This window comes from Fringilla coelebs, assembly GCF_963513975.1.
Source record: "Fringilla coelebs genome assembly, chromosome: 7".
Classification (NCBI taxonomy): Eukaryota; Metazoa; Chordata; class Aves; order Passeriformes; family Fringillidae; genus Fringilla; species Fringilla coelebs.
Window position 1 is genome coordinate 31,932,193 of NC_140035.1, and position 22,504 is coordinate 31,954,696.

A 22,504-nucleotide genomic window follows, 5' to 3' on the forward strand; every position below is an offset into this window, starting at 1 on the left:
CAATCTCCACTTCCTCATCCTCTATGTAAAACCTGAAAGAACAGAAGTGGTTTGAGTATTAAATGTTCAGTTCTGTTCTCTAAGTTTAAAAAAGAAAAAGGACACACATGTCACCCAAAGAAATCCAGTGTGAAATATTGTGATAATGAGAAATGTTGGCAGAGCCTTAGCAGTGCAGTCCTAAGAGAAATTCAACCCTGAAAGCAGTGAAGGTACCAGTCATGCTTTTCCAGTCATCCCCCACCTCTCAGATAACTGAACAAATTTGTCACAATAATGAATGTAGTGGAAAATTTAAAAAAATTATGACTCAGGAATTCAAGTTAACTGGTCAAGCAAGAGGATTTTTAGGTGGGAAGTTGAGGTGATGAAGTAACCAAGTCATTACAATATTCATACTATGCTTAAGACTGAAGGTGAGGATTTTACAAACTTAAATTCCATAGAATCTTCAACTTTGGTTTCAGGGGTTTTCAGATGGAACCCCAGTCAGTTTGTGGAGGTGAAAAGTGATCTACAGAAATGTAAAACTACAAACAAGAGGGATGATTTTTTTCTTCTTCTAAAAAATATCTCTAGTAATGGAGGCACAATATTCCTTTTTGGAATAAATTTTGTAACTATTTAGAATTATTTAAGATCCAAAAGTCCAAAGGCTGGTTAGAGAAATCACTATTATCTTTATGATTAAAAATTCCCTAAAGCTTCCTGGAAAACTTATGCAGACCTGAAAAGAAGTTCAGTGAATATAAAGAAGCAAATGTGCAATGCTCCTTAAAAGTGTTTATTAAAATAGTATTGCTTACCCTCTAATTTCAACAGCAGCTGAAATAGCAAGGTCAGCCTGATAATATGCTACTGGGCTCAGGTTGTCATACAGGTTGGAACTGCAGGGGAGAAAAAAGGTAAATTCTTAAATGCAATAAGCAAAGCATTTAATTTAAAAACCCTCCACACTTCAAAGTAAATGTATGCAGCACAGGATGACTCCTGAGCCCCTGTAGGAAAGCACAGCTGCTAAAAACTAAGGACCAGATTCCAGCAAGTCCTCACCTAAATGCCTGGAGCCCCAGGCTCTGCAGAGTTTGGGCAGCCCCAGCAGGGAGAGGCTGGGGAAGGACACACAGTTCATGCTGGCTCTGTTCTGCACCTCTCTTGTGAACAAATACAGAGCACACTCCCCCCTCAAAGTGGTGCTGGGAGCAGAATCTTGATCTCCTTTGACACATCTGGTTATCCCTGTCTCCCTAACCAAACATTTCCTTGACAAAGAATCCTAAATCTTCTGATGGTTCCTCCCTGCTGCTGTGGCCAGCACATACCTGCAGCATGCTTGCCTCCTGACCTGTAAATACCTCTCTCTTTTAGAGACCAGGCTCTGCTAGGAACTGAGCCAGCACTGGAGATCCAGCTTTGGGGGTTTAAGACAAGCAGGGTGATCCCTAAAAGCTGTCCCAGATAATCCCTGGTGATGGCTGTCACTGTGAACTGTGATTACTCTGCTCACCCTTCCCACACCCACCAGCCACTGCAGGAATTTCCTTCCATAAAAGGCCTGAAACACTGCAGGAACCTCCCTTCTCTTCCATGGGGGAAAAACAAAACAGCTGTATTTGTGCTGTCCATTAAAAACAACACAAAATTGCATTGGCTAAAGATACTCCTAATGATCACATCTCCAACTAAAATATCATCTCCAGAAGTTACAAATTCAGATTTATATGACAGTGCTGTGCTCATCTGATAATTAACAGGAACAGCACTGTTTTGTTCCATTTCATTTTCAGGCTCTTTTAGGCTGTGATGGCTCACACATTACAAACTTAAATTCCATAGAATCTTCAACTTTGGTTTCAGGGGTTTTCAGATGAAACCCCAGTTGGCCCAAGGAAGGTGACAGACTTCCCAGATGTGCTGGTTCACTGCAGGTTCCTTCTGCTTGGACTACCCCATACACTGCCTGCCCTGAAGGACTTTCCTCCTCTAAATACATTAAATTCTGCTTTTACACCAGAAGGAACTCAGAGTTCAAGCATCAGCTTTAAAAGAGGGCTGTAAACCCAAAGCCATTCTGTGGGACCACAAGTGTCAGCAGAGCACAGCGATATGCACACACAAATATTCTTAATTTTTCCCTGTATTTTAGGAAACCTAACTCAGTGTGGTTGTTTTCCAAGCCATCACAAGGCAAAGACAAGAGAATTAGGCCAGACTGATGCTGGCTTGCAGTCCACTGGCTGTGTGTGCCCTCTCCCAGGGGAGGTTCATCCTCAGAGACTTCCATACCTCCGGATCTGCAAGTCAAACTTGACAGAGGTGTCCATCTCCGACTGCTGGTGCACGCTGAAACGCAGGCCAGCCAAGAGCTGGGGGGAGAAAACCACTGGGGTTCAGTTGGAAGCACAATAAAACACACCCTGAAAGTTTTTCCCTGCTCCCCACCCTTTCTACACATAACTGAGCCTTCCCAGGTGCTGCAAAAAATATTGTCATCTAAAGAGCAGGGAACACATTAATGATTCAGTTAATTCCCAAGGTTTGGTCTAAGTCAATTCAGATTTGCTTTCATATCTGTGCAGTTCAGCGTGATACACTTCAAAAGATTTTGGAAATAGCATTTATTTATCTGTACAAGATGGCTCTTAGAAGAAAAGCATCATGAAGTTGTTATAATTGTGACTGATTTTCACTTAATTTCCTCAGAAAATAAGACTTACTATGTCATATTGTCATATCACCTAAAAATCTGTCTCATTAACAATTTTTTTAATTCTTCCAATTTCAATTTGGTGGAATTGTAGAGGCAAAACTCTGTCCTTCCTCAAGAAAGTAGGCAGAAAAGAGATTAACTAAGAGAAAGAAGTGTTGTGAGATAGATCTTGATTATATCCCAAAAAATACACATCAGATAAATATAAAAAAATCAGGAGGGACCACAGTCCATTAATCCTGCTATTTAATGAATGACTTCTTTTGAGTTGCATCACAAAACTCATGAACACTCCTTCCAGCCTTTAATTTAGCTGAAAAGTGAAAACCAACTACCTCTGAACTAACCAAATGAGGGCAGCTAAATGTCAGGTCTAATCTTAAAGTCCTGGGAGAAAACTTCCTGCTGTGATTAAGGAAAATGCCACCTTGGGACACCAGTTGGACCAAACCTTACCTTAGTTCCTGCTTTCATGGGATTGCCCAGGTCACAAACTACCATGCGAGTCTGATTCTCCGTTTTAAAAGCACAAGACAGTCTGGCCAAAGCCTGCAATAAACCAGAAAGAAACACCAGGGAATGTCATTCTTTACATCTGAGCACCTGGATGAAAGTCTGGAGAGAAGCCCTAGATGTGCTGCATTAATTTTAATATCATTTCTCAGCCAAGTAATAAAATGAAATAAAATCAGAGTACGGAAGTCTCCAAGGAGACAAATGTTTTTGATGCGAGACAGACCCGTTCTCAAGGTTATAAAAGAGAGGGGCTTTGAAAAAGCTGATCACTTTTTCAGTGCTTTGCTGTAAGACTGAAATAACAGAATCCACTAGAGATTTCCCCAGCAGCAGGGGAAACACGACTCCTGAGGAGCAGCCGGGGTTTTACCTCGTTGTTGCGAACGACGCCGATGAAATCTGCCTGGGGTGGAACCACCACGAAGAGCTCTGCTTCGTAGGCTCCCTCCCCCTGGTTCTGGGCGCTGACAATCAGGGTCAGGGGGTTGTCATCACCAATGTAGATCTGCTTCTGGTCACTGCAAGAAAACAGGGTGGAAATGAGCTCTGCATCGGGGTTTGAGAGTGCAGGGTGCAGGGAAGTGGCTGAACTTAGAGAAACGGGACGTTCTGAAATTTCAGAAAGATATCAGAGAAATCTGGAGGCAGTGCCTTTGCTTCAGGAGTGTCAGGAGAGCTCTAAGGTACTTTAAAAAACCCTGTGTCTACAATCAAATAGATTAAGTATTACATGGATCAAGTAAGTGCAAATGGAGCAAGTATTACCTGTTCTTTTATAAGAATCTTGTCTGTAAAATGTACCACAAAACACAAAAAACCCACAAACACCTCTTTCCCACAAGGAACAAACCATTATGGGCAGCTAATCCCTGTGCACATTTTGAATTAGCACTTTGCAGAGGTACAAGCACATATTTATAAGAAAACTCAAGGGAAGGCTCAGCTACACAGACCAGAGCCAAGAGCTCTGCAATACCTTTGGCTCAGACACAAAGAGACTATCTTAGCAAACGATGTGCTTTCATTTCACCAACTGCAAGCATACATCAGGGTATCTTCACTGATGTCAAGAGTTACTGAGGTGTTTGCATGAATCAGTGCTTGTGAAGTGTCCTAGCTACAATGTGCACATGCTGTAATGCATTAAAAAACAGATTATGAGATAATACAGTAAGAAAGGCTTTAGGCTGCACAAAACAAAAAAAGCTCAGACTCATGAATGAATTTACCACTGACAAATTGTTTCTTTCTTCAGGTTTGGTAAAAGATACTGCCAATACCAACACATTTTTTTTCATGCATGTGACAAGAGAGCCCTACTCCTCCCCTTGCTGGATAAAATCACATTTTCATGTGTCTCTCTAACATTAAACAACACAACAGAGATACAATGGCAGCTAGCAGTGGTTTATTCTCACTACACATGTCCAGCTTAGCAAATAAATGAATAAATAAATATGGCCTACTTATAGTGGAGGCTGGGGTGGGAGTGGTGCTAAAGACATTAGGTTCCAAAGCAGAAAATAGGTTTTCATATAAGCCTGAGTTTAGATTGCATGCAATGAGGAGTCCTGCTTATTTCAGCACATCCCTTAAACAAAAGTAGTACCAGCTACTGAATTTTAGACTTCAGGTAGGGAAGTTGCTTTTCCTTGTATTTTTGTCATGTATTTACCTTTCTACTGACACCTCCAGCTTTGGTTTGCAGATGTTATCATCTCCACAATCAAGCAGGATATGGGCCTATGGAAAAATCAAACATACGTTGTAATAATTCCTTCATCTGTTCTAAAATACATCTTCAATAATACTGTTTCACCAGCACATTAAAAAAAATTATCCAAATAGCTGGTTATGAAATGATTTCATGTCATTAGTCTCAGAAGAGAACAAATGAGTTTTTATATGTGGGGGTCACCGTGCCTCCTCCTGCCCTACTGCAATTCTAGGACTTAATCATACTTTGAATAATCCCTTCATATTAAGGGATTAATGCTCTTTACAACCAAGTGTAAAAATCTGTAAAAAAGGGCAGAAAAGCTATTTTTATTACTTTACTAGAACTACAGGGGAAAACATAATGTACATAGAGCAGCACAGCATGGGAATGGATGAAGGCTTTGACTATTAACACTTGCAGGACTAGTTTAAGTTGACTATTAACACTTGCAGGACTAGTTTAAGTGATTTTCTCTCTAAGATGAAGCACTGTTCTGAGCTCTCTGATCCCAGGCTGTGGAAGCAGTGTACCTGTCTGCTCATGTTAGCAGGAGTGAACTGGTTGAGGATGGGGTGCAACCCCGTCGCATCCGCGGCTGTTCTGTAATCCAGACGATATTCCATGAAAATAGTGATGGGAGTCAGCTTGTCTCTGAACTCAGATTCATCCTGAGGAAACCAAACATTTCAATCACAACTCAAATGCAGTAGAAATGGAGAGGCCAAAACCTGAAAACTTCTGAGCTCTTTTCAAAGCAGAAAATCTCTTGTCAGAAAACCTGCCCGATTTGAGCAGTAACATGCCTGTTTAAAACATGGAAAACTGGAGCATACAGAAATATTCAGTCATGGAAATCCAGTAGAGCCAAAAGGCTGCACAGCTCTGCTCTTCCCTGTCAGACCAACCTCAGTCTGCTTCTAAGATCCCTCAGAGATACTCATCTTTGGACTTACAATTTTTCCTCCCTAAAGTTATTACTTGGCGCTTAGAAGTTGCTGACTTTCATGCTGCTCATTTGAAATCATTCTGCTTATCAAATGTTGGTCCTGCCTTTCAGAGAACTTACAAACTTACATCTCTCAGCTTTACACCAGCCACAGATTTGCTCAGTGAAAACTCTGCTTCATTTCTGAGAGTAATGTAAACTACTGACTCTAGCACAGCTCACTTCAGGATCTTATTTCAGAAGGTGCCTTCTGTGGGCAGAAGCTTATTGATTACCTATAGATTTAAACTGGGTTTACACCTCATTTATGATCATTTCACATAGGTCATGTGTCATTACTTTCTTTATGAAAATAGCTGGTGGAAATGTGCTTAATCTTTACCAACCCTGAAATCTGAAATGTTCAATTCTGTATATAACCCACTCACAAAAGTCAGGTCAAAGAAAGTATTACCTATCCTCTGTGAATCCTTAATGATTGCCAGCATTTTTTATTTGTTTTTTTTTTAGTGGGAAGCAAGTATTGTTTGTGTTTGATTTTTAAGTGCTCAGAGATAAATCTGAGCTGCACAGAACTTACATAACTATACACAGTGTTTCTTCTACTGATTAAAACTTTTAAATTGTGTGAGCATCTGTTCACATTTGTGGGGATGAAAACAGAAAGACTGAGACAAAGCAAATTTAGTACTTCAACTTTCTCCATCTCCTCTGCTATTTGCTCATTTTGGCTTGTCAGTTGCAGGTCCATATTTTTCTTCAATTTTTAACCTCTAAAGTAGAGGGGACAACCTCTGCTTATTGACTTTCATGTTCCTTGGAAATTATAACTAATTTGGTGCCTGGATGACTTATCCAAGAAGTCCAGAACAAAGTCCTGAATTGAATTTCCAAAGCATTTAGGGACCAGGACCTTAGCCACAAGAAGATTCATCATTCATGCTGTGACAGCAGCAGTAATTCAGGACACATGAATGGTTTTAATAATTTCAGGTCCATCCATTGAAAACAAAGTTTTTTTCTAGCACTTTTTTTCTTGTTTTTTCTTTAAACACCTAACACAATGAACTCAAAATAGACAAAGCACCAAAAATTATTTGCCAAGGACACAAATGGCTGCTTACCCTCAAGAAGGCATCGAGTTCCTCACAGTTCATTTTGCCCCCCTTGGTAATTGTCATGTTCTTGGAGTGGCTGGGCTGTTTGCTGTGCAGAAACAGAGCTCTCCTGATGGCTCCCTTCTGCTTCAGCTTGTCCAGCAGCAGCTCCACCTGGAAATCTGGCCAAGCCAAAGGGTTTGGGTTAGGGATGCTTCATTCCATTAAACACAGGGCAGACTGCCCTCAGAAACTGAGCTGGCCACTGATTTCAACTACAATGAAAACTTAGTGCTTGCCCCTCTTCAAACCTCCAGCTCTTTACATGTAAAAATCTGTCACTATATTAGTTCTCAAGCACTGCCTGGAAATATCTAAGAACACAGATACATTTATAATTTGTAATTGCTGTAGAACTGCAAGAACTAGAATTCGATTTTTTTCCCCCGAGAAAATTTAAAGCAATGTTGCACATAACATTTGCATTTTTAAATGCTATTGTTAATCTCATTACTTGAAATATCTGATATAGATAATAAAACTTATAATAAGTAACAGATATTCACATGAGCCTCCCAAGATCACACCACCTCTGTACGTGCCACGGAAAATAAGGAAAAGATTTTGCAAACACGATTGCAGCAGGCTGCTCACCACACTAAAAAATCTCTTGGAGACAACTTAAACACTTGTTTGAAACAATCTTTTCCTGATTCTGATCTGAGAATCTGATTTAAAAAGTCACTGCTATCAGACAGAGAGTCATGACCTCAACAGGATGTGGCGAGTTCTCTGTGGTTTGTCTCTATCTCTCAGGCCTAGCAATGCACACACTTGAATATTCTTGTCTAAACTCCCCTCAATGAGAGTTACTGTAAATTCTGTAAAATACAAAGGGCTTTCCAAGACTAGTTAGCCACATAGCTGAACATATGTTTAAAGTCTCAAGTATGGTCAAATGACTTCTACGCCACTGCAGCCAAAAAAATCCTGCTGAAGAGCCCCATGGATGTACATGGCACCCAAGTGGCAGCAGTGGCTGCAAAGGGCACCCTGCTGTTTGTCATGAAAACAGCAATGACCAGTGCTCCTGTCTGCAAGCAATACAACAAAACTTCCAATTTTTAAATGAGCAGAACTTACTGAGGGAGTTTGGGAGCTTTCCTTTGCCATCCGCCTTTAAGCAGAACTTCACTTTGAAGCTGTTTGGGAGGGAAAAAAATTAATTTCACACACTTTTTCTCTCATTTTCTTCTAAAATTCCTCACTATTTATTTCTGTTCAGATGTAGCCTCTTTGAGACTCTAGCTCATTCCCAAAAGCTATTTTCTACTGATGGAAGAGAAACTATAATCTATTAACAAGGCACTGCAGAGCTTTGGAGTCTTCATTCATCTAGGGACAATCACCTGTGGACTGGAATGTTTATTTCTATAATCAAATGAGTTTGATTTTTAAACCTATCATACTGACTCTGAGAAGAAAGTTAGCAGTAGGAGGGGAAAGTGGGTTGGGATAATAGCCTGGGAACCAGAAGCAAAATCAATTTACAGAGCAGATCATTGCCCCAGTGTGTATGTTGGTGGGCAAAAGCACTGCAAGTACCATGTGATGTGCTGATGTCTTGGGAACACCCTACTCTGCTCAGCAGGGACACCTGGCAGTCTCTGCAGCTTTTGGGACTCAGTCTGGCATGTAAAGACAGTGCTGGTCCTGCAACTGCTGTCAGAGAGCTCTTCTTTTGTATTGTCTGCTCTTTCAGAAAAATCTGTGTTTGTCCTTTTTTCCTTAATTAGCTGACTAGACTTCCTGAGACCTTTCAAAATGGGAAACTTACAAAATTAGAACCCAAGAAGTCCCTCCCTTCAAAGGGAAACATAGATACTCTGCTTACCAAGAAACTTTTACGTCTCCCAGTGAACAGGCTTTGTTTTCTGGGTTCAGAATGGTTGGGTTAACTTCCAGGGCAGCATTGACTCTAATAACTGGTCTAGCCCTGCAAAGAAAACATCCTCTTGAAGAGCACTCAACACCATGTTTGACAATGCCCCCCATCAAATCATGCAATATTCACAGAGTATTTAGTGAAACCACAAGAAAAACAAGTAAGCATTGACTAGATGAAGTTTTTCTGTGCCCTTTCATTTCCATCAGCCACAACATGGACAACTGTGTGAAGAGGAAGTCCTGTCTGCTTATAGCACAGGCCAATATGTTCTCCCAAAATGAGCAAGCTGGGATGAGAATCTTGGGATTGTAGTGTAACAGCTTGCAGCTGTTGTGTCAGAATCTAGAAAACTGTCACTCAGAAAGCCTTGAAGACAGCTTATTAATGTTTTCTCCTGACTACATATTATTGAGATAGATGAATTTTAGGCACCTAATAGGTTTTCTCAGTAAAAAAAAGCAGTATAGTGATTTTTCACCTCCAGAAGTTTATACAGCAGAGTGCCAGATTTTCAGACTTCCCTGATCCTGCTTTCTTTTGTAGCCCCAGAACTGCACTGAGCTCTCCCTCAGGTACAAGCACAGAGGGACCCTTACCTGTACAGAACAGCTGTGTCAACACCAAAGGCTCCAACAATCAAGTCTAGAAAGAGAGGAGACACATTGCACATTACAACTTGCTTTGTGAAACACGCTGTTTCTCAAGGGTGGGGCTGCCACTGAGTTATTGCCAAGTGCCATCTGGGGCAGAGGACCTGGATATCCATTTTTGTCCACATCTGTGGCTCCTTTCAGTGAGTAGCCAAAGCTGGGGGGCATAGTGCGAGCTGCCCACTGCCCTTCCAGGATCTGGGATGGGATGGCATTCAAACCACTCGCTCCTCCATTGTAGATGTACACCAGTCCCCTCTTGTCCTCTCCACCATATGGGGCAGCGACTGCAATGTCTGAAAACCAAAAGGAGAATCATCAACACCTCCAGACACAAACTAGAACATGTTTGTGCTTAAATCAATCAATCATTTCTGATATTACAGTTTCAGTGTGTGTCAGTACAGGAATGCGCTCTTTGTTGATGGAGGGACAAAACTATCTTTTGTCCTCTCAAAAAGGAAAGAAGCTTAGAAGTTTCTCTCTTTGAGTAGGTGAAAAAGACACCTCATAAAACTTTGAAGACTTCACCTCAAACTTAAAGATAGCTAATTAGACAGAAGCCAAAAAGTCTCCCCTAAGCAATTTACTAGAAAAAGAAGAGAGGAAAGAAAGGAATTGCTTTTGTGAAGTGTTTTACCAAGAGCAAAAACTTCTTGCACCTAACTCAGTTTTTCTCTATTTCTTATTTTGCCTTTTATTAAACTTTTTTTGTTTCTAACACTGCAACAGAAGCCATCTTGCTAATTTTATGCCTCCAAAAGTACCTAAGCTATCTTGAATAAGTAATAGACTTCCAAAATCTTATAAGACCTACCTCAAAGAGGCAACTATTCCTTGTCAGTAGGGAGGAAGTGCAACCAACCTTTAAAAAGCTCATCAACATTTGTTTGTTTATTACTCCTTTTATTTGTTCTGTTTTTCCTTTTATTATTTGGTGCTGTTTTTTCTACAAAATATAGATGTTTAACAAGAACATGTCACAGCCTTTTATGGGGAGAGGAAGGGGAGAAATAGTTCTACAAAAACTTCTCCCCTTTGGTGACTTTTTTTGCAGTAAAATCATAAGGATTTGGGATGCTTTTGAGATTATTAAAACAAGCAGAGTTGGCCAAACCACACAACTAAGCGTGACTCTCTTCCCATTCCCTGTACATGCTCATGTTCCTCCAAAGGGTGGGATCTGGAAAATTGAAATCATCCTAAAACAATGGTAAATATTAAAATCCAGTCTATCCCATAGCTTGGCAGCATGCTTTATGGAGATCTTCCAGTTAGTGAAGTTATTCTACCTCTTAAATGTATATGTACTCACTGTTAATGATTAATAAGTGGTAGGAAACAAAATGCTAATTAGACTATCTGTAAGGACAGCTTTAAAAGTTCACCTATGATCTAATTTCAACACTCCAACAGACAGTTCAAGGACTAAACACAAAGCACTGCTTGGAATAGTTATGTTTCTCTTTCCTCTTTTCAGAAATTTGGGAAAGTTTGATGAAAAGAATAAGGACTCAAAAGTTTACAGTTTTGTATTTTTGACTCCTATTTACAACCTTCAGGAGTTTATAACTTCATAAGTTAAAATTCCTATCTTGCACCATACTGTGATGGAAGGCATTTTAATTAACACTCCCAAAATGAGGCAGAGCAATAAACCCCAAAACAAGCAGAATGAATAACAGCAAAGCCATTTGAAAGAGGCAGCTTTTGCTATGATTCTCTTCCCTACAGTGTATTCAAATGTAAGTATGGTGGAATCAAAAAATCTTTGGGATAATCTCATCAAGTGACTGGAATTTTAGCTGTCAGCTCTCCAATATCTTCTGTAAATAGTTGCTGTGATATTGCATCTTCACATTGATTCTACATCCAGTTAGCAACTAGAAAGGTCCCTTCCAATTTCAACTACACTGTGAATTTAGGACTTCATCAAAAATAAATTGGAGCTACCTCGGAATTTGAAGTAACCCATAGACTGTAATTTTTGATCTAACAGAAAATACTTGGCTTGCAAGCAGAATGGAAGAAATTAAGATTTTTGGTGGAACTCAAATTCCCACAACTCTTTAGACAATACTAGAGTATAATGGGCATTAAAAAGTGTTCTCCCTAGGATTCCTGGAAATCTCCATCCCAAAACTACATTATTCTTGTCTGCTTTATTGTTTTTCATTCCTGTCAGAAAGTAACCAGAAGCTTGGGCAAGGGGTTTGAGAGTCTCAGCTTCAGTTGTGTCAGACTCAAACTTCTCTTCCATTTACTCACTCAAAACACTCAGCTCTTGGTGCATCTGGCTGGTAGTTGCTATGCAGTATTTCCACTAAACTCTTCCATTTTGAATAATAAATTAATAAAACCAAACCCTACTCTTATCTCAGGAAAATCATTTTTATATGAACATTTTTAACCAGCAATCTGAAATCAAACCTTCTTTTCTGACATCATTGTCTTTCTAGAGAGGGAAATGGTCTTTAAACAACAGAAAGAGGAAAATGATATCAAAGATATCCTAACAGGTCACAGTGGAGAGTCAGGTATTTTACTGAAGTTTCTGTTGTGGTCATGGCTTAGAAAGCAATCAGGTGGTCAGTGTGAGAGCTAGAGCAGTCCATGTTGTGTCAATGGCATAGTCTCTGCTCGATGCATCCATGGAACTCCTCTTGGCATTCCTGGGAGTAGCACACAAGCATCGAAGGGAGTCTAAACCTCAGCGTCCCCCACTCGCTCACGGCTACAGCGCCGAGCGCGTGTGTGCAGGATCCACATTCTCTGTGCTGGCTGGGCTCCCCTGGTGCCTTGTGCAAGCTGACCTAGAACAGAGGCTAGGCTGAGCTAAAGAATAAAGCAGGGATTTATTAGGAGGCCTCAAAGGATGCAGCACAAGAGCCCAGCCAGGGATGCACCCCAGGTGAACCCAAAGTGGTCACAAAACGCACGACCGGTCATGAGGTCTCTCACTTTTATAAGTCCTGCTCCATTTCCATATTGGAGTTAATTGTCCAGTTACAGCTTTAGCTCCTGAAGTCCCATCCTTCTTGTTTTTCTCTCTTTAGTCCACGTTGTTTATGCTCTTGGGCCTGAGATTGGGATCATTTGTCCTTGGTCCCCAGCTAGAGAAGGAATCGTTACCATCCCCTAATATGAAGCTCAGAATTACACACTAAAGCATTACAGAATCTAAAAAATATAAAAGCTAAAACCTGAGGCATCACCCTCCACAACCAGGAGTGCCTGATCAAGAATCAATATTGAATTTGCAGGGAATGCCTCGACAAAGGTAGGGATGATGCATCTGACTCCCTGTTCTCAGAAGGCTAATTTATTACTTTAAAATGCTATATTATATTAAAGAATACCATACTATGCTATACTAAAGAATACAGAAAGGATACCTACTGAATGTTAAAAAGATAATAATGAAAACTTGTGACTCTTTCCAGAGTCTTGACACAGTTTGGCCCCAGCTGGCCAAAGAGTTCAAAACAGCTCACACCAGAATCCAAGGGAACAATCACCTGTGGGTGAACAATCTCCAAACACATTCCACACGAGCACAACACAGGAGGAGCAAATGAGATAAGAATTGTTTTCCTTTTCCTCTGAAGCTTCTCAGCTTCCCAGGAGAAAAATCCTTGGCCAAAGAATTTTTTCAGAGAATGTGAATGCCACAAATCAGCATCCTACCGTTGAAGCCATCCTGATCCAGGTCCCCCAGGGGCGCGATGGCGCTGCCGAAGCGCGCAAAGATCTCAAAGCCGTTCAGCTTGGCTGTCTGAAACCCTCCCGAGGCCCGCTGAAGGCAGATGGTAACTTGGCCAACCTCCTGCAGCTTCCCATCTGAGCTCCGATCCATGAAAAGAGGGGCTCCAATAAACAGGTCTGTGTAACTGGACCAAAACAGGACAGAGCTCTTCAGCAGCAGCAGGAAAATTCATTCTCTTCAGCACTCCTAGCTCAGCACTGAAATCAACACTCAGATGAAAGCTAACTATCTTTAAATTCAACTGAAGGCAAATATTTATTGGCCAAGTAAGCACAAATATACAAAAAATTTAATGGACCTTGAGCATGTGAATATACGCATGTATTTATGTAGATAAATGCAAAAACGAACCTACAAATGTTAAAACAAATGTGGAGTGTTAGCAAAAAAAGTCATGCAGATGTGTTAAACCAGCAATGAAGACAGAAATCTAGATTGTGGGAAAGACCTTTTAATAAAAGCTATATTTTTCTTTGCAGAAGCAAGTTGGGTGGGATTGGTGAGAAGAGGGAGAAGAGGACACTTACTCGTCCCCGTCGATATCTGTGGCAGCCACTGAATACCCAAAATAGGCAGCCATCTGGAAAACAAAATTCAAACCAAACCTATGAGCTGTAGTGACACAAACAAACAACTTTACACAAAATTCATCAGGGTGATGATAATATATGCCACAAATTTTTTTTTGTTCCTTTCTTTTTTGTTTCTCTTCCATACTCTGTTAGAAAGTAAACCCGTGGGTTACTTTTCCCATTTCCCCTTTCATGATCCAGCTCTCAAAACAGGCAGCATTTCCTTTATTTTAATAAGTTTGAATTTCCTCAGACTTCATGAAATGTTGCTTTGGCAATCAAGCCAGTAATATAGAGACTTTTCTCTAGTACCCTAAATACTGCTGCAACATAGGAAAGGCTTCCTGGTCATACTCAGCAGAGGCACCCACCTGCTCTCCAGTGAAGTTGTACATGGAGGACATGTTTTTCCCATTGTAAATGGACACCTGCACGTGAAGAAATACACATTACAGCATACCAGCAATAGTCACCTCTTTTTATTTATTGTAAAGTTTAATATTTCAATTTTTTTACCATGCCCAGAGTTCTTGCTGCCCGTGGGACTCCTGACACAAAGTCTGAAACATAAAACAAGACACAGATCACAGTCAGATCCCCAGGCACAGTGACTTTGCTGAATAGAACAGCTCATTCCTAGCACTTGATGCATTTCCTGTACCACTGATTTGGAAGCTCTGCCCAGCCTGTTAACATGATGTTCTTACTGAAGCAAGGGGCTTACCTTCGATGCCATCACCATTGAAGTCTCCAACAGCCACTGAATAACCTGCAGAGACAAGAGGAGGCTTTAAAACCCTTATTAAACCTTTCATCTCCCTTTACACTTTTCACAAGTGTTTCTGTTCACAGTCCTCCTCTCTTCATCTTAAAATGCACTGGTAAAAATATTGCCTTGCAGCAGCTTAGACTATGAAGAGCTCCAGGAGTGGCTGTAACTCATCAGTATCCAGGAATTTGAGATCAGAAGATGAAAAATTTTAAAATTATCATCCTGGGAATTGTCCTGGTATATCCTTGCTTTTTTTTTACCTGAGCCTGGTTAGATATACATGAAGCAAAATGATGATTTCCCACTCCTCATTGTTTTTCTTCCAGAAAATAATTTTATTTTGTTTTGGTAGGTTATTTAGAAACAGCTGCTTTTAAATAACAAATAAGCAAACAAGTCACCGATGTGACTAAGCTCTCATATAAAAAACATACATTTGCCATTCCCATATTCAGCCTGAATCACAGAGCATGTAAAATCATGAAAATACTTCTATTTCTTTTGTCATTGGGGGCTTTTTAAATCAAAACAAAAAGGCAAAATAACTCCAATAAATAACTAAAATTCCATCATACATAAATGAGTGCATTTTCAGGAATGGAGCTCCCTTGTCATGAGTTAGATGTGGAATTGCTAGCTGAGTGATTTAGATGTTGGCAGGGAGGGTTGCAGGTGGAGGTTCCTGGTTTCCCACCACCTACCCAAGTAGCTGTCATCAAAAGCAGCACTGGCAGGCCTGGTGGCCAACTGGTCATCATACTTGGTGCTGTAGACTTTGGAGTCATACTTTGCCACAATCTCTGTCACTCTGTCAGAAATCAGCTGGCCTAAAGAGAGAGAAAAGAGCTGAAAACCACAACCAGAACTCGCTGCCCTCGAAAGCAGCGGCTCTTCCACCACTCCAACCAGAGAGGAGCCAACTGCAGCAGCACCAGGAAGGACACAAGTGAAAATATGGATCCCACTCCAGCCAAAACGTGTTCACATATTGAACCAAAGGCACACACAGGGTTCTCACTGAAAACACTAAGTCAGGACTTAAAAGGCAGGGCTGAGATATCATTCACTCATGGTTGTACAGAACTGAGCCAGACAAGAAGCCAATAAAATGAACAAAAATGAGATGAGCACGGTGCATTGCCATGTTCTCCATTTCCACTTCATCAGCCACTAGGTGGTGACTCCTTTACATTCTTTTCTTCAAGTCTAAATTCAAGCTTGAATCGCCAAAAAACCCCATTCAGAATGGCACTTCACATACATATCCATACATGTGTGAAGTGAAGGGAAAACTCCTCCTCCCAGCAGCTCAGCATGTGGAATAAAAGTTTAGGATGAAAAATCTTGTTCTCAGAAGCATACTGCTGTCTTCCATGCAGAGCCAAGTGGGCTTTTTTGGTAGTAATAGAAGAGGATGAAGTTGTTTTGGCAGATGAGGTGTCACTATTGCCAAAAAGCAATAAAATGAATGCAGGAACCTAATTTATATGATATTGTATCTGCAGTTTAGCTCTAATCATTCATTTTTGTTTGTAATTTAAAACACAGGATTGGAGCAAGCCTCCTGTGCTGCTGCACCTACATGTAGGCTGGCATGATACAGAAAATCTATTAATAAATGTTAGATAATAATAAATAAATGTTAGATGCAGGCAGCAGAGTTTGGCAGCTGTGTCCTGACCACAGCAGCACCCTCCTTTGAACAGAGAGCTGCAGTTAAAGGCTGGATAATCCTGAATCCCACATGAGCAGAGCACACAGGTAATGCCAGGCAGAGGTAAAACGTGCCCCACAGCACAAACCAATTAAGACAAATGCAAAACATCTTTGCCATCAGAGGAAAACAATGGAATTCTCTTTAGAGGGGATATTTCTCATTGAAAATGTGCTCTTTGTTTGTGTGTCAAATTATGAAACACGTACATAGCAAAACAAAATATGATAAAGGAAACTTTTCCTGCTGATGAAAACAAATCCCAGGTTCCAGGAAAATGCCCTTATAAAGATCATGGAATTTTTTAAAACACAAAGGGCATCTATGCTATTATTACTACAACCATTATCTGTGGTTGCCTTGATTGTTCAGGAGATATTCTTAAGGACAAAGGAACATTTCTGTCAGTTTTCTTACTGACAAAGACTCTGACAGCAGCTGGAAGACTGTGGGTCAAAATGACTGAGAGGATAAAGAGAAAAATCATAAAGATCACCTTCTCTGTGATTCAAATATATCTCACCTTGCCAGTAAAAACTTCCAGGTCCTCCCAGCAGCACCCTGTCTCCCTTGGAAGGGAAGAAACAAAGTAAGACAGAAAGAAAAATTAAAAACTCATGAAGCACTTTTGAAGCCAGACATCACATCCTATGTTGGTGGGAAGAAATCCCCCACGTGTACATCACTGTAGCTCTGCTGAGCACCACACATTTTCCTTTTTGAAAGAGGGATTAATTAGAAATGCATCTTGTAAAATGCTAGCAAAAACCTTCAGTGACTATTTCACCCATTTAGAATTCTAGGCAGGATTCTGTTTTTATTTCAATAGACCCTTCTTCCCCCATAAATGTATGGCAACAGGAACACAATTAGGAGAAAACTCAGAGTGTTACATCATGTTTTGGGGACAGTACACAAAATAGTGTCATCTTCTGCCTTTGCCATTTTCTGTAATTTATCCCTAGAAAAGCTTAATTCAGAATAACTGTGATGCAATTCCCCCACTCCATATTTCTTGGCACAACTGCAATTCACAAAACCATTTTATGAAACTTTAACCACATGAGCTATCCCAGGGTTAGGAATTTGCTCAGTAAGTATTGAATTAGGCCATAGGTTTTGCTGCATAATTAAACCTCTTATTCAGATTTTAATCCTAAAAACTCCTGTATTCACCACTCAGAAAAATCTAGGTCAGACATTTGGAGATACACCCAGGCTTGCCCACTCTAAGGTTTTGGATAAGAGCCCAAAGTTGCTTTTAACTGGGCCTGGAATCTGCACAGTGACCCTGAGGGTGTGTGCAAAATAACCCAAACACTCACAGCCCTCTCCTGCACTTGGCAGTGGCCTCTGGAGGAAAACCAAGAGTGGCCCTGGGCAAAGAGTGATGGGATATGACCTCATCCTGAGATGTGAGAACCCAAAAAAAGAGCCACATCACAAACAGGGCTTGCGTGCTCTTAACCCGTCCTGACTCTGGTACACAGTTTCACTGTACAATATAAAACACCACAGCACCTTCTCAGATCTGTGCACAGTTTTGCTGTGCTTGGATTTCCAAAGCAATTGTGAATTTGAGAAAAAAAAGAAGAAGAACTAGAACAGGCAGGGAGAAGACAGAAGAGACACAAGTCAGTAAAACACCCCTGTACTTCTGCTGGCTGATGAGAAAATCAAACATGATTCACAAGCACATTGCTTACCAGCTCCCTGAGTTGTCAATCCTCAAGAAGCAACAATAGCTATAGCAATAGCTGTAACAAGAGCTGTAACACCAATCTCATGTCTCAAAATTCCTGATTATCACACTGAAGTCACCTGAGGACCAGCTGCAGCAGAGGGGTATGGCTGGCAGCTGGGAAAGCAAATTATTTGTCCAGGACACGGTTCCTACAAGAGGTGAAAGTGTGCTGCTCTGAAGATGAGGGGGGGAACAGGTTAATAAAAGCTCTTTAAGTGGTTTCAAGTCATTTTTTGGTTTATTTATAAATTTTGTTTGGTTGGGGGTTAGCTCCCCACCAGGAGCAGTAACATTTGGTTTCATAATAGCTGTGATTCTAAGTGCTCTGTATCAGGAGGGTTTGCTAACTTGCAGCTGTCTGCTGACCCACAGAAATGACCAAAAAAACCACATACCTTTGTGAAGTCAATGCTAAATCCACCTTGACAAAATCCCTGCCCATCTGCATCGATAGTTGCTACCAAAGAAAAAAAGGATAGAAGAGAAAGAGGAGAGAAATAAATAATTGAGGTGTTATCAGTGCTCCATCAGTTGCAGTACTGCAGATACTTTTCAGTGCATCTCCCTAAGTAAACCTGCACTCCTAAACTTGAACCTTTGTATTTAATGTTCAAAAGTCTTGGGGAAAATAAATTTGCAATTTCTATTCAGGAAAGATATCAAGAGATATAAGATATCTAGAAAAGAGAGGATAAGTTTTCCTTTTGGTATGGAAAATAAAGCTGAATTGGCTTAAAACAAAAAGAACATACCTGGCTGAAAAAACATCTCCATACTGAAACTCATCCCAGCAAGAATTGTTCTAGCTGAATCAATTTGAGGATTATACAGCTTCAGAATAGAAATGCTGGGAGCTCCTTATCTGAAGTGTGACTGCTTAACTAGCATGATTTAATTTAATACTTATTATTTAACTTCTTGTTATGTTGGACCAGGCTGGATTTTATTCCTGCTGTTCACAACTTATTTTCAGCAAATAAAAAGTCAATCCTAACTTCAACATTCAAGTTTTAGGTTATAAAGTTCTGAATAATCTATTAGCCCAACTAGAGGAAATAAATGCAAAGCATTTGGAAAAAAAGACTCCAAATGTTCAACAGTTAATGTTATTTAAACAGTGCATCACTACATTGCACACAGGGACATCAGAACCTCATTTTGCAAAACCTTGTCTTCTAAAATGAGCTTGCACATTAATGTACTTGAATAATGTTAAAATACTTGAGATTCATATGAATTCCAGAGTTGGTCTTTGAAAAAGCACTTGCTACATAATTTTGCTTGAGTGATTACTACAGCATTGGTCCCTTCAACAACAGAAGTCCTCAAGTCCAATGATTCTTGCAGCTAAGATTTTTCCCTGGCCTCCAGCAGAGAAAACAAGGCTTGCATCATGAACCTCAACTGGAGGAGAATTCAGTCTGGATCTTGTTTTTAAGTTTGTTCTAACTGCTATACATGGAAGGGAGAAATGGCTGTAAAAAGTTCCATTCCAAAATGCACACAAAATGTGACCCCAGAGGAATTCCAAGGAGAAAAGCAACCTAAGATCCCTCTACTTACTTGACCTGCAGGGAGCATATTCCACAAATTTTGACCCAGCAAGCAGGTAACAAGTTCCTACAGGTTCTCTCTCTTGTTTTGTTTCAGTTCTCCAGTGGTACAGTGGGGCACAGGCCTAGGGAAGAACACAGAGCAAGGAGGAAACAAACTCCTCTTCCAAATGATGCTGGGTGTCAAGTAATACAATGAAATTCCAGCTTTCTACAGAAAAGCAACCAAAAAAAAAACCCCAAAAACCTGGCAGATGTATCTTGTGTTATTAGAGGATATTTATACCAGCAGCAGTGGGGCAGAACTACCATCAGTTTTATAACTCACTAATCTATATCAAGAATTTTAGAGATAATATTTCCTTAAAGCAACAGCTGTGAAGTGTTAATCAAGACTTTATAACACATTCTAACTTCATTCAACTAATTTTACTGCTTTCCTTAAAACTAGAAAAAATGCTCCTAGCTTTGTTTTTTAAGGAGTTAAGCAAAGTCTAGCTAGGAAATTCTGAAGAAAAGACAATTCATGCTGATTAGTGGGATTTTGTTTAAATTCTAAGTTATCTGGATCTCTTCACATTTTCTTCCACTGCAATATCTCAGTACTGATGCATTTGAAAGGCATCAAAGACTTACCAGAATTTTATCATTTTGGGATCTCACAGAAGCTCCAAACCACTGATGAGACTTAAATTCCAGCGGATCATCAGGAGCAAAGTCTCTGTTACCTACAAAGAAAAGAAAAAGCAGCATAATTTCACAGGAAAATGAAAAAAACACAGCAAAAATGAAAAAAAATAATCCACACTAGGCCATTGGTTTTGATGCATACAGAGAAAACCAGGAACAGCAACATTGGAGAATATCACACTTTGATGGAAGCAGGCTTTAAAAATGATTTATTTGTATTTTTTAATATCAAGGGCCCAAAGCAGCTATTTTTGCACACAGAGCATTGGTACAATGCTGATTAGTTGTAGGAGCTCAAAGTTTATAGTATGTTTGACACAGCAAACACCTCATAGCTGAGATATTTGGCTTCCAAGCAGATTACAGCACTGCTCAAGGAGAAGAGCCAAAGCCCTGTTAAGACTGATGCTTCTAGAAGAAATATTGCCTCCATTAAATCGTGTGAGCTTTGGCTAGAATCAAGAATGAGATCCTTCTCCTAATTCCACCAAGTGGTACCATCTCTATTCTGAGTGTCACTGCAATGCACAAAGCAGGAAATTTACAAACTTAAAAGATATGGGGAAAGAGAGCAAGGTAAAGACTGAGTAATTTGCACTGGTGTCTGTTCCATGATGCTGGCAGGTAGAAACAAGCAGTACTTCTGCAGGTGGGAATGGTAAAATAATAATAATAATAGAAAATATATAGCAAATATATATTTAGCAAATAATACAATAATATATATAATATTATATATAATAGTATTTTTATATATACATATATAAAATAATAGAATTATTTGGTGTTTCTTGTGTATTTTCATTGGCAAAATGAGGGGAACCTTGTGAGCATAATGAAAAAAATCGATGTAAGACTTTGAAAAACATACCTTTGCTAAAAGTTCCCTAAGTGGCTGATTTAGAGAGCCTTAAACTACAGGAATTGATGGGGCAACAGCCACACCTCACCTGCAGAGTGCCAGGGGATCCCCTAACCCAGCCCTGCCATGAATCAGTGACTGTGGCCGCTGGAACCAGAATTTCCCCGCCTGTTTTACACCTTGTAAAGAATGCTTTGTCTGCAGAGATTGTGTTACTTCCTTTAGGAAAGCCCCATGGAAAAGACAAAAGAGATTTTAATCTGCCGACTCAGCCAAAGCAAGTATCCGGACTATTTTTGCTCTCAGATTAGAGCTAAGCAGAAACCAGTGCCAAGCACATTGCAACACAGAGAACTATTGTGGTTTTTTTTCTAATGTCATCAAAGGCAACTCAAACCCCACCTCCCTCTGTCACCTCCCCTCCATCTCTTACTGGGCTGGTGCTAAAGGCTTGGAGGGTCAGCACAGCTGCACAGATGTATGTACCTTGAACATTAACCACTGCTGATGCTCAGCACAGCTGCACAGATGTGTGTGCCTTGAGCATAAACCACTGCTGATGCTCAGCACAGCTGCACAGATGTGTGTACCTCGAACATAAAGCACTGCTGATGCTCAGCACAGCTGCACAGATGTATGTACCTCGAACATAAAGCACTGCTGATGCTCAGCACATCTGCACAGATTAATGTCCATCCAACCTTTATGCTCTCACCCTTGCACAGGCTCAAATGTAGCTTGGAGGCCTGCATGCCACCTTTTGATGGCACAGAAAAACAAAACCGAATCAGGATGCTTTCCAAATAGGGAACCATCTTTGGCACACTGATTTTTTCTGTTCCTTGTCTTTAACTATGGCTATCCACCCACAGATAGTTTTGCTCAAGGGCACAACTGGGTGAGTTCCAGCTGAAGCTGCCACCCAAAGGGGCAGCAGTTCCCATTTGCTCCTGTCCCCAGGTTCATTCCTGCCCCCCATGTCTCTCTTGGCACTACTCCTCTGGTCACATCATGAGCCACCTAAGAATGAACCCTCCTAAAAAAGTGCTCAGCAGGATGAGGTTCCAACCCAGCTGGCTGCATGGGGAGGGGAGCAGTGCTAAGCTGCTGGAGAGAAGGTAGCAACACAAGGCTGGGAACTATATCCTTTCTGACACCAACAGGGATTTAAAAGTGGTTAATTCATCTTTTAACCACACCCAGGGTTACGTAGCCTGGAAAGACAGATTTGGCTTCTGCCCTCT

General features: G+C 40.5%; 1 protein-coding gene across 1 annotated transcript in view; it reads right to left on the minus strand.

Moving 5' to 3' along the window:
• The window catches only part of ITGAV (integrin subunit alpha V), a 46,436-nt gene that overhangs the window by 9,604 nt on the left and 14,328 nt on the right, over window positions 1–22,504 (minus strand). Inside the window, exons 3-23 of the mRNA XM_084209799.1 lie at window positions 20,345–20,436; window positions 19,719–19,833; window positions 18,551–18,612; window positions 16,935–16,980; window positions 15,399–15,524; window positions 14,650–14,694; window positions 14,442–14,485; window positions 14,297–14,353; window positions 13,881–13,933; window positions 13,275–13,477; window positions 9,692–9,883; window positions 9,534–9,579; window positions 8,884–8,985; window positions 8,133–8,191; window positions 7,017–7,171; window positions 5,477–5,614; window positions 4,902–4,969; window positions 3,597–3,744; window positions 3,167–3,259; window positions 2,287–2,366; window positions 807–887 (exon numbers count right to left, since the gene is read on the minus strand). Of these exons, the coding sequence (XP_084065925.1) occupies window positions 807–887; window positions 2,287–2,366; window positions 3,167–3,259; window positions 3,597–3,744; window positions 4,902–4,969; window positions 5,477–5,614; window positions 7,017–7,171; window positions 8,133–8,191; window positions 8,884–8,985; window positions 9,534–9,579; window positions 9,692–9,883; window positions 13,275–13,477; window positions 13,881–13,933; window positions 14,297–14,353; window positions 14,442–14,485; window positions 14,650–14,694; window positions 15,399–15,524; window positions 16,935–16,980; window positions 18,551–18,612; window positions 19,719–19,833; window positions 20,345–20,436 (2,005 nt within the window). The remainder of the gene's footprint in view (window positions 1–806; window positions 888–2,286; window positions 2,367–3,166; window positions 3,260–3,596; window positions 3,745–4,901; window positions 4,970–5,476; window positions 5,615–7,016; window positions 7,172–8,132; window positions 8,192–8,883; window positions 8,986–9,533; window positions 9,580–9,691; window positions 9,884–13,274; window positions 13,478–13,880; window positions 13,934–14,296; window positions 14,354–14,441; window positions 14,486–14,649; window positions 14,695–15,398; window positions 15,525–16,934; window positions 16,981–18,550; window positions 18,613–19,718; window positions 19,834–20,344; window positions 20,437–22,504) is intronic.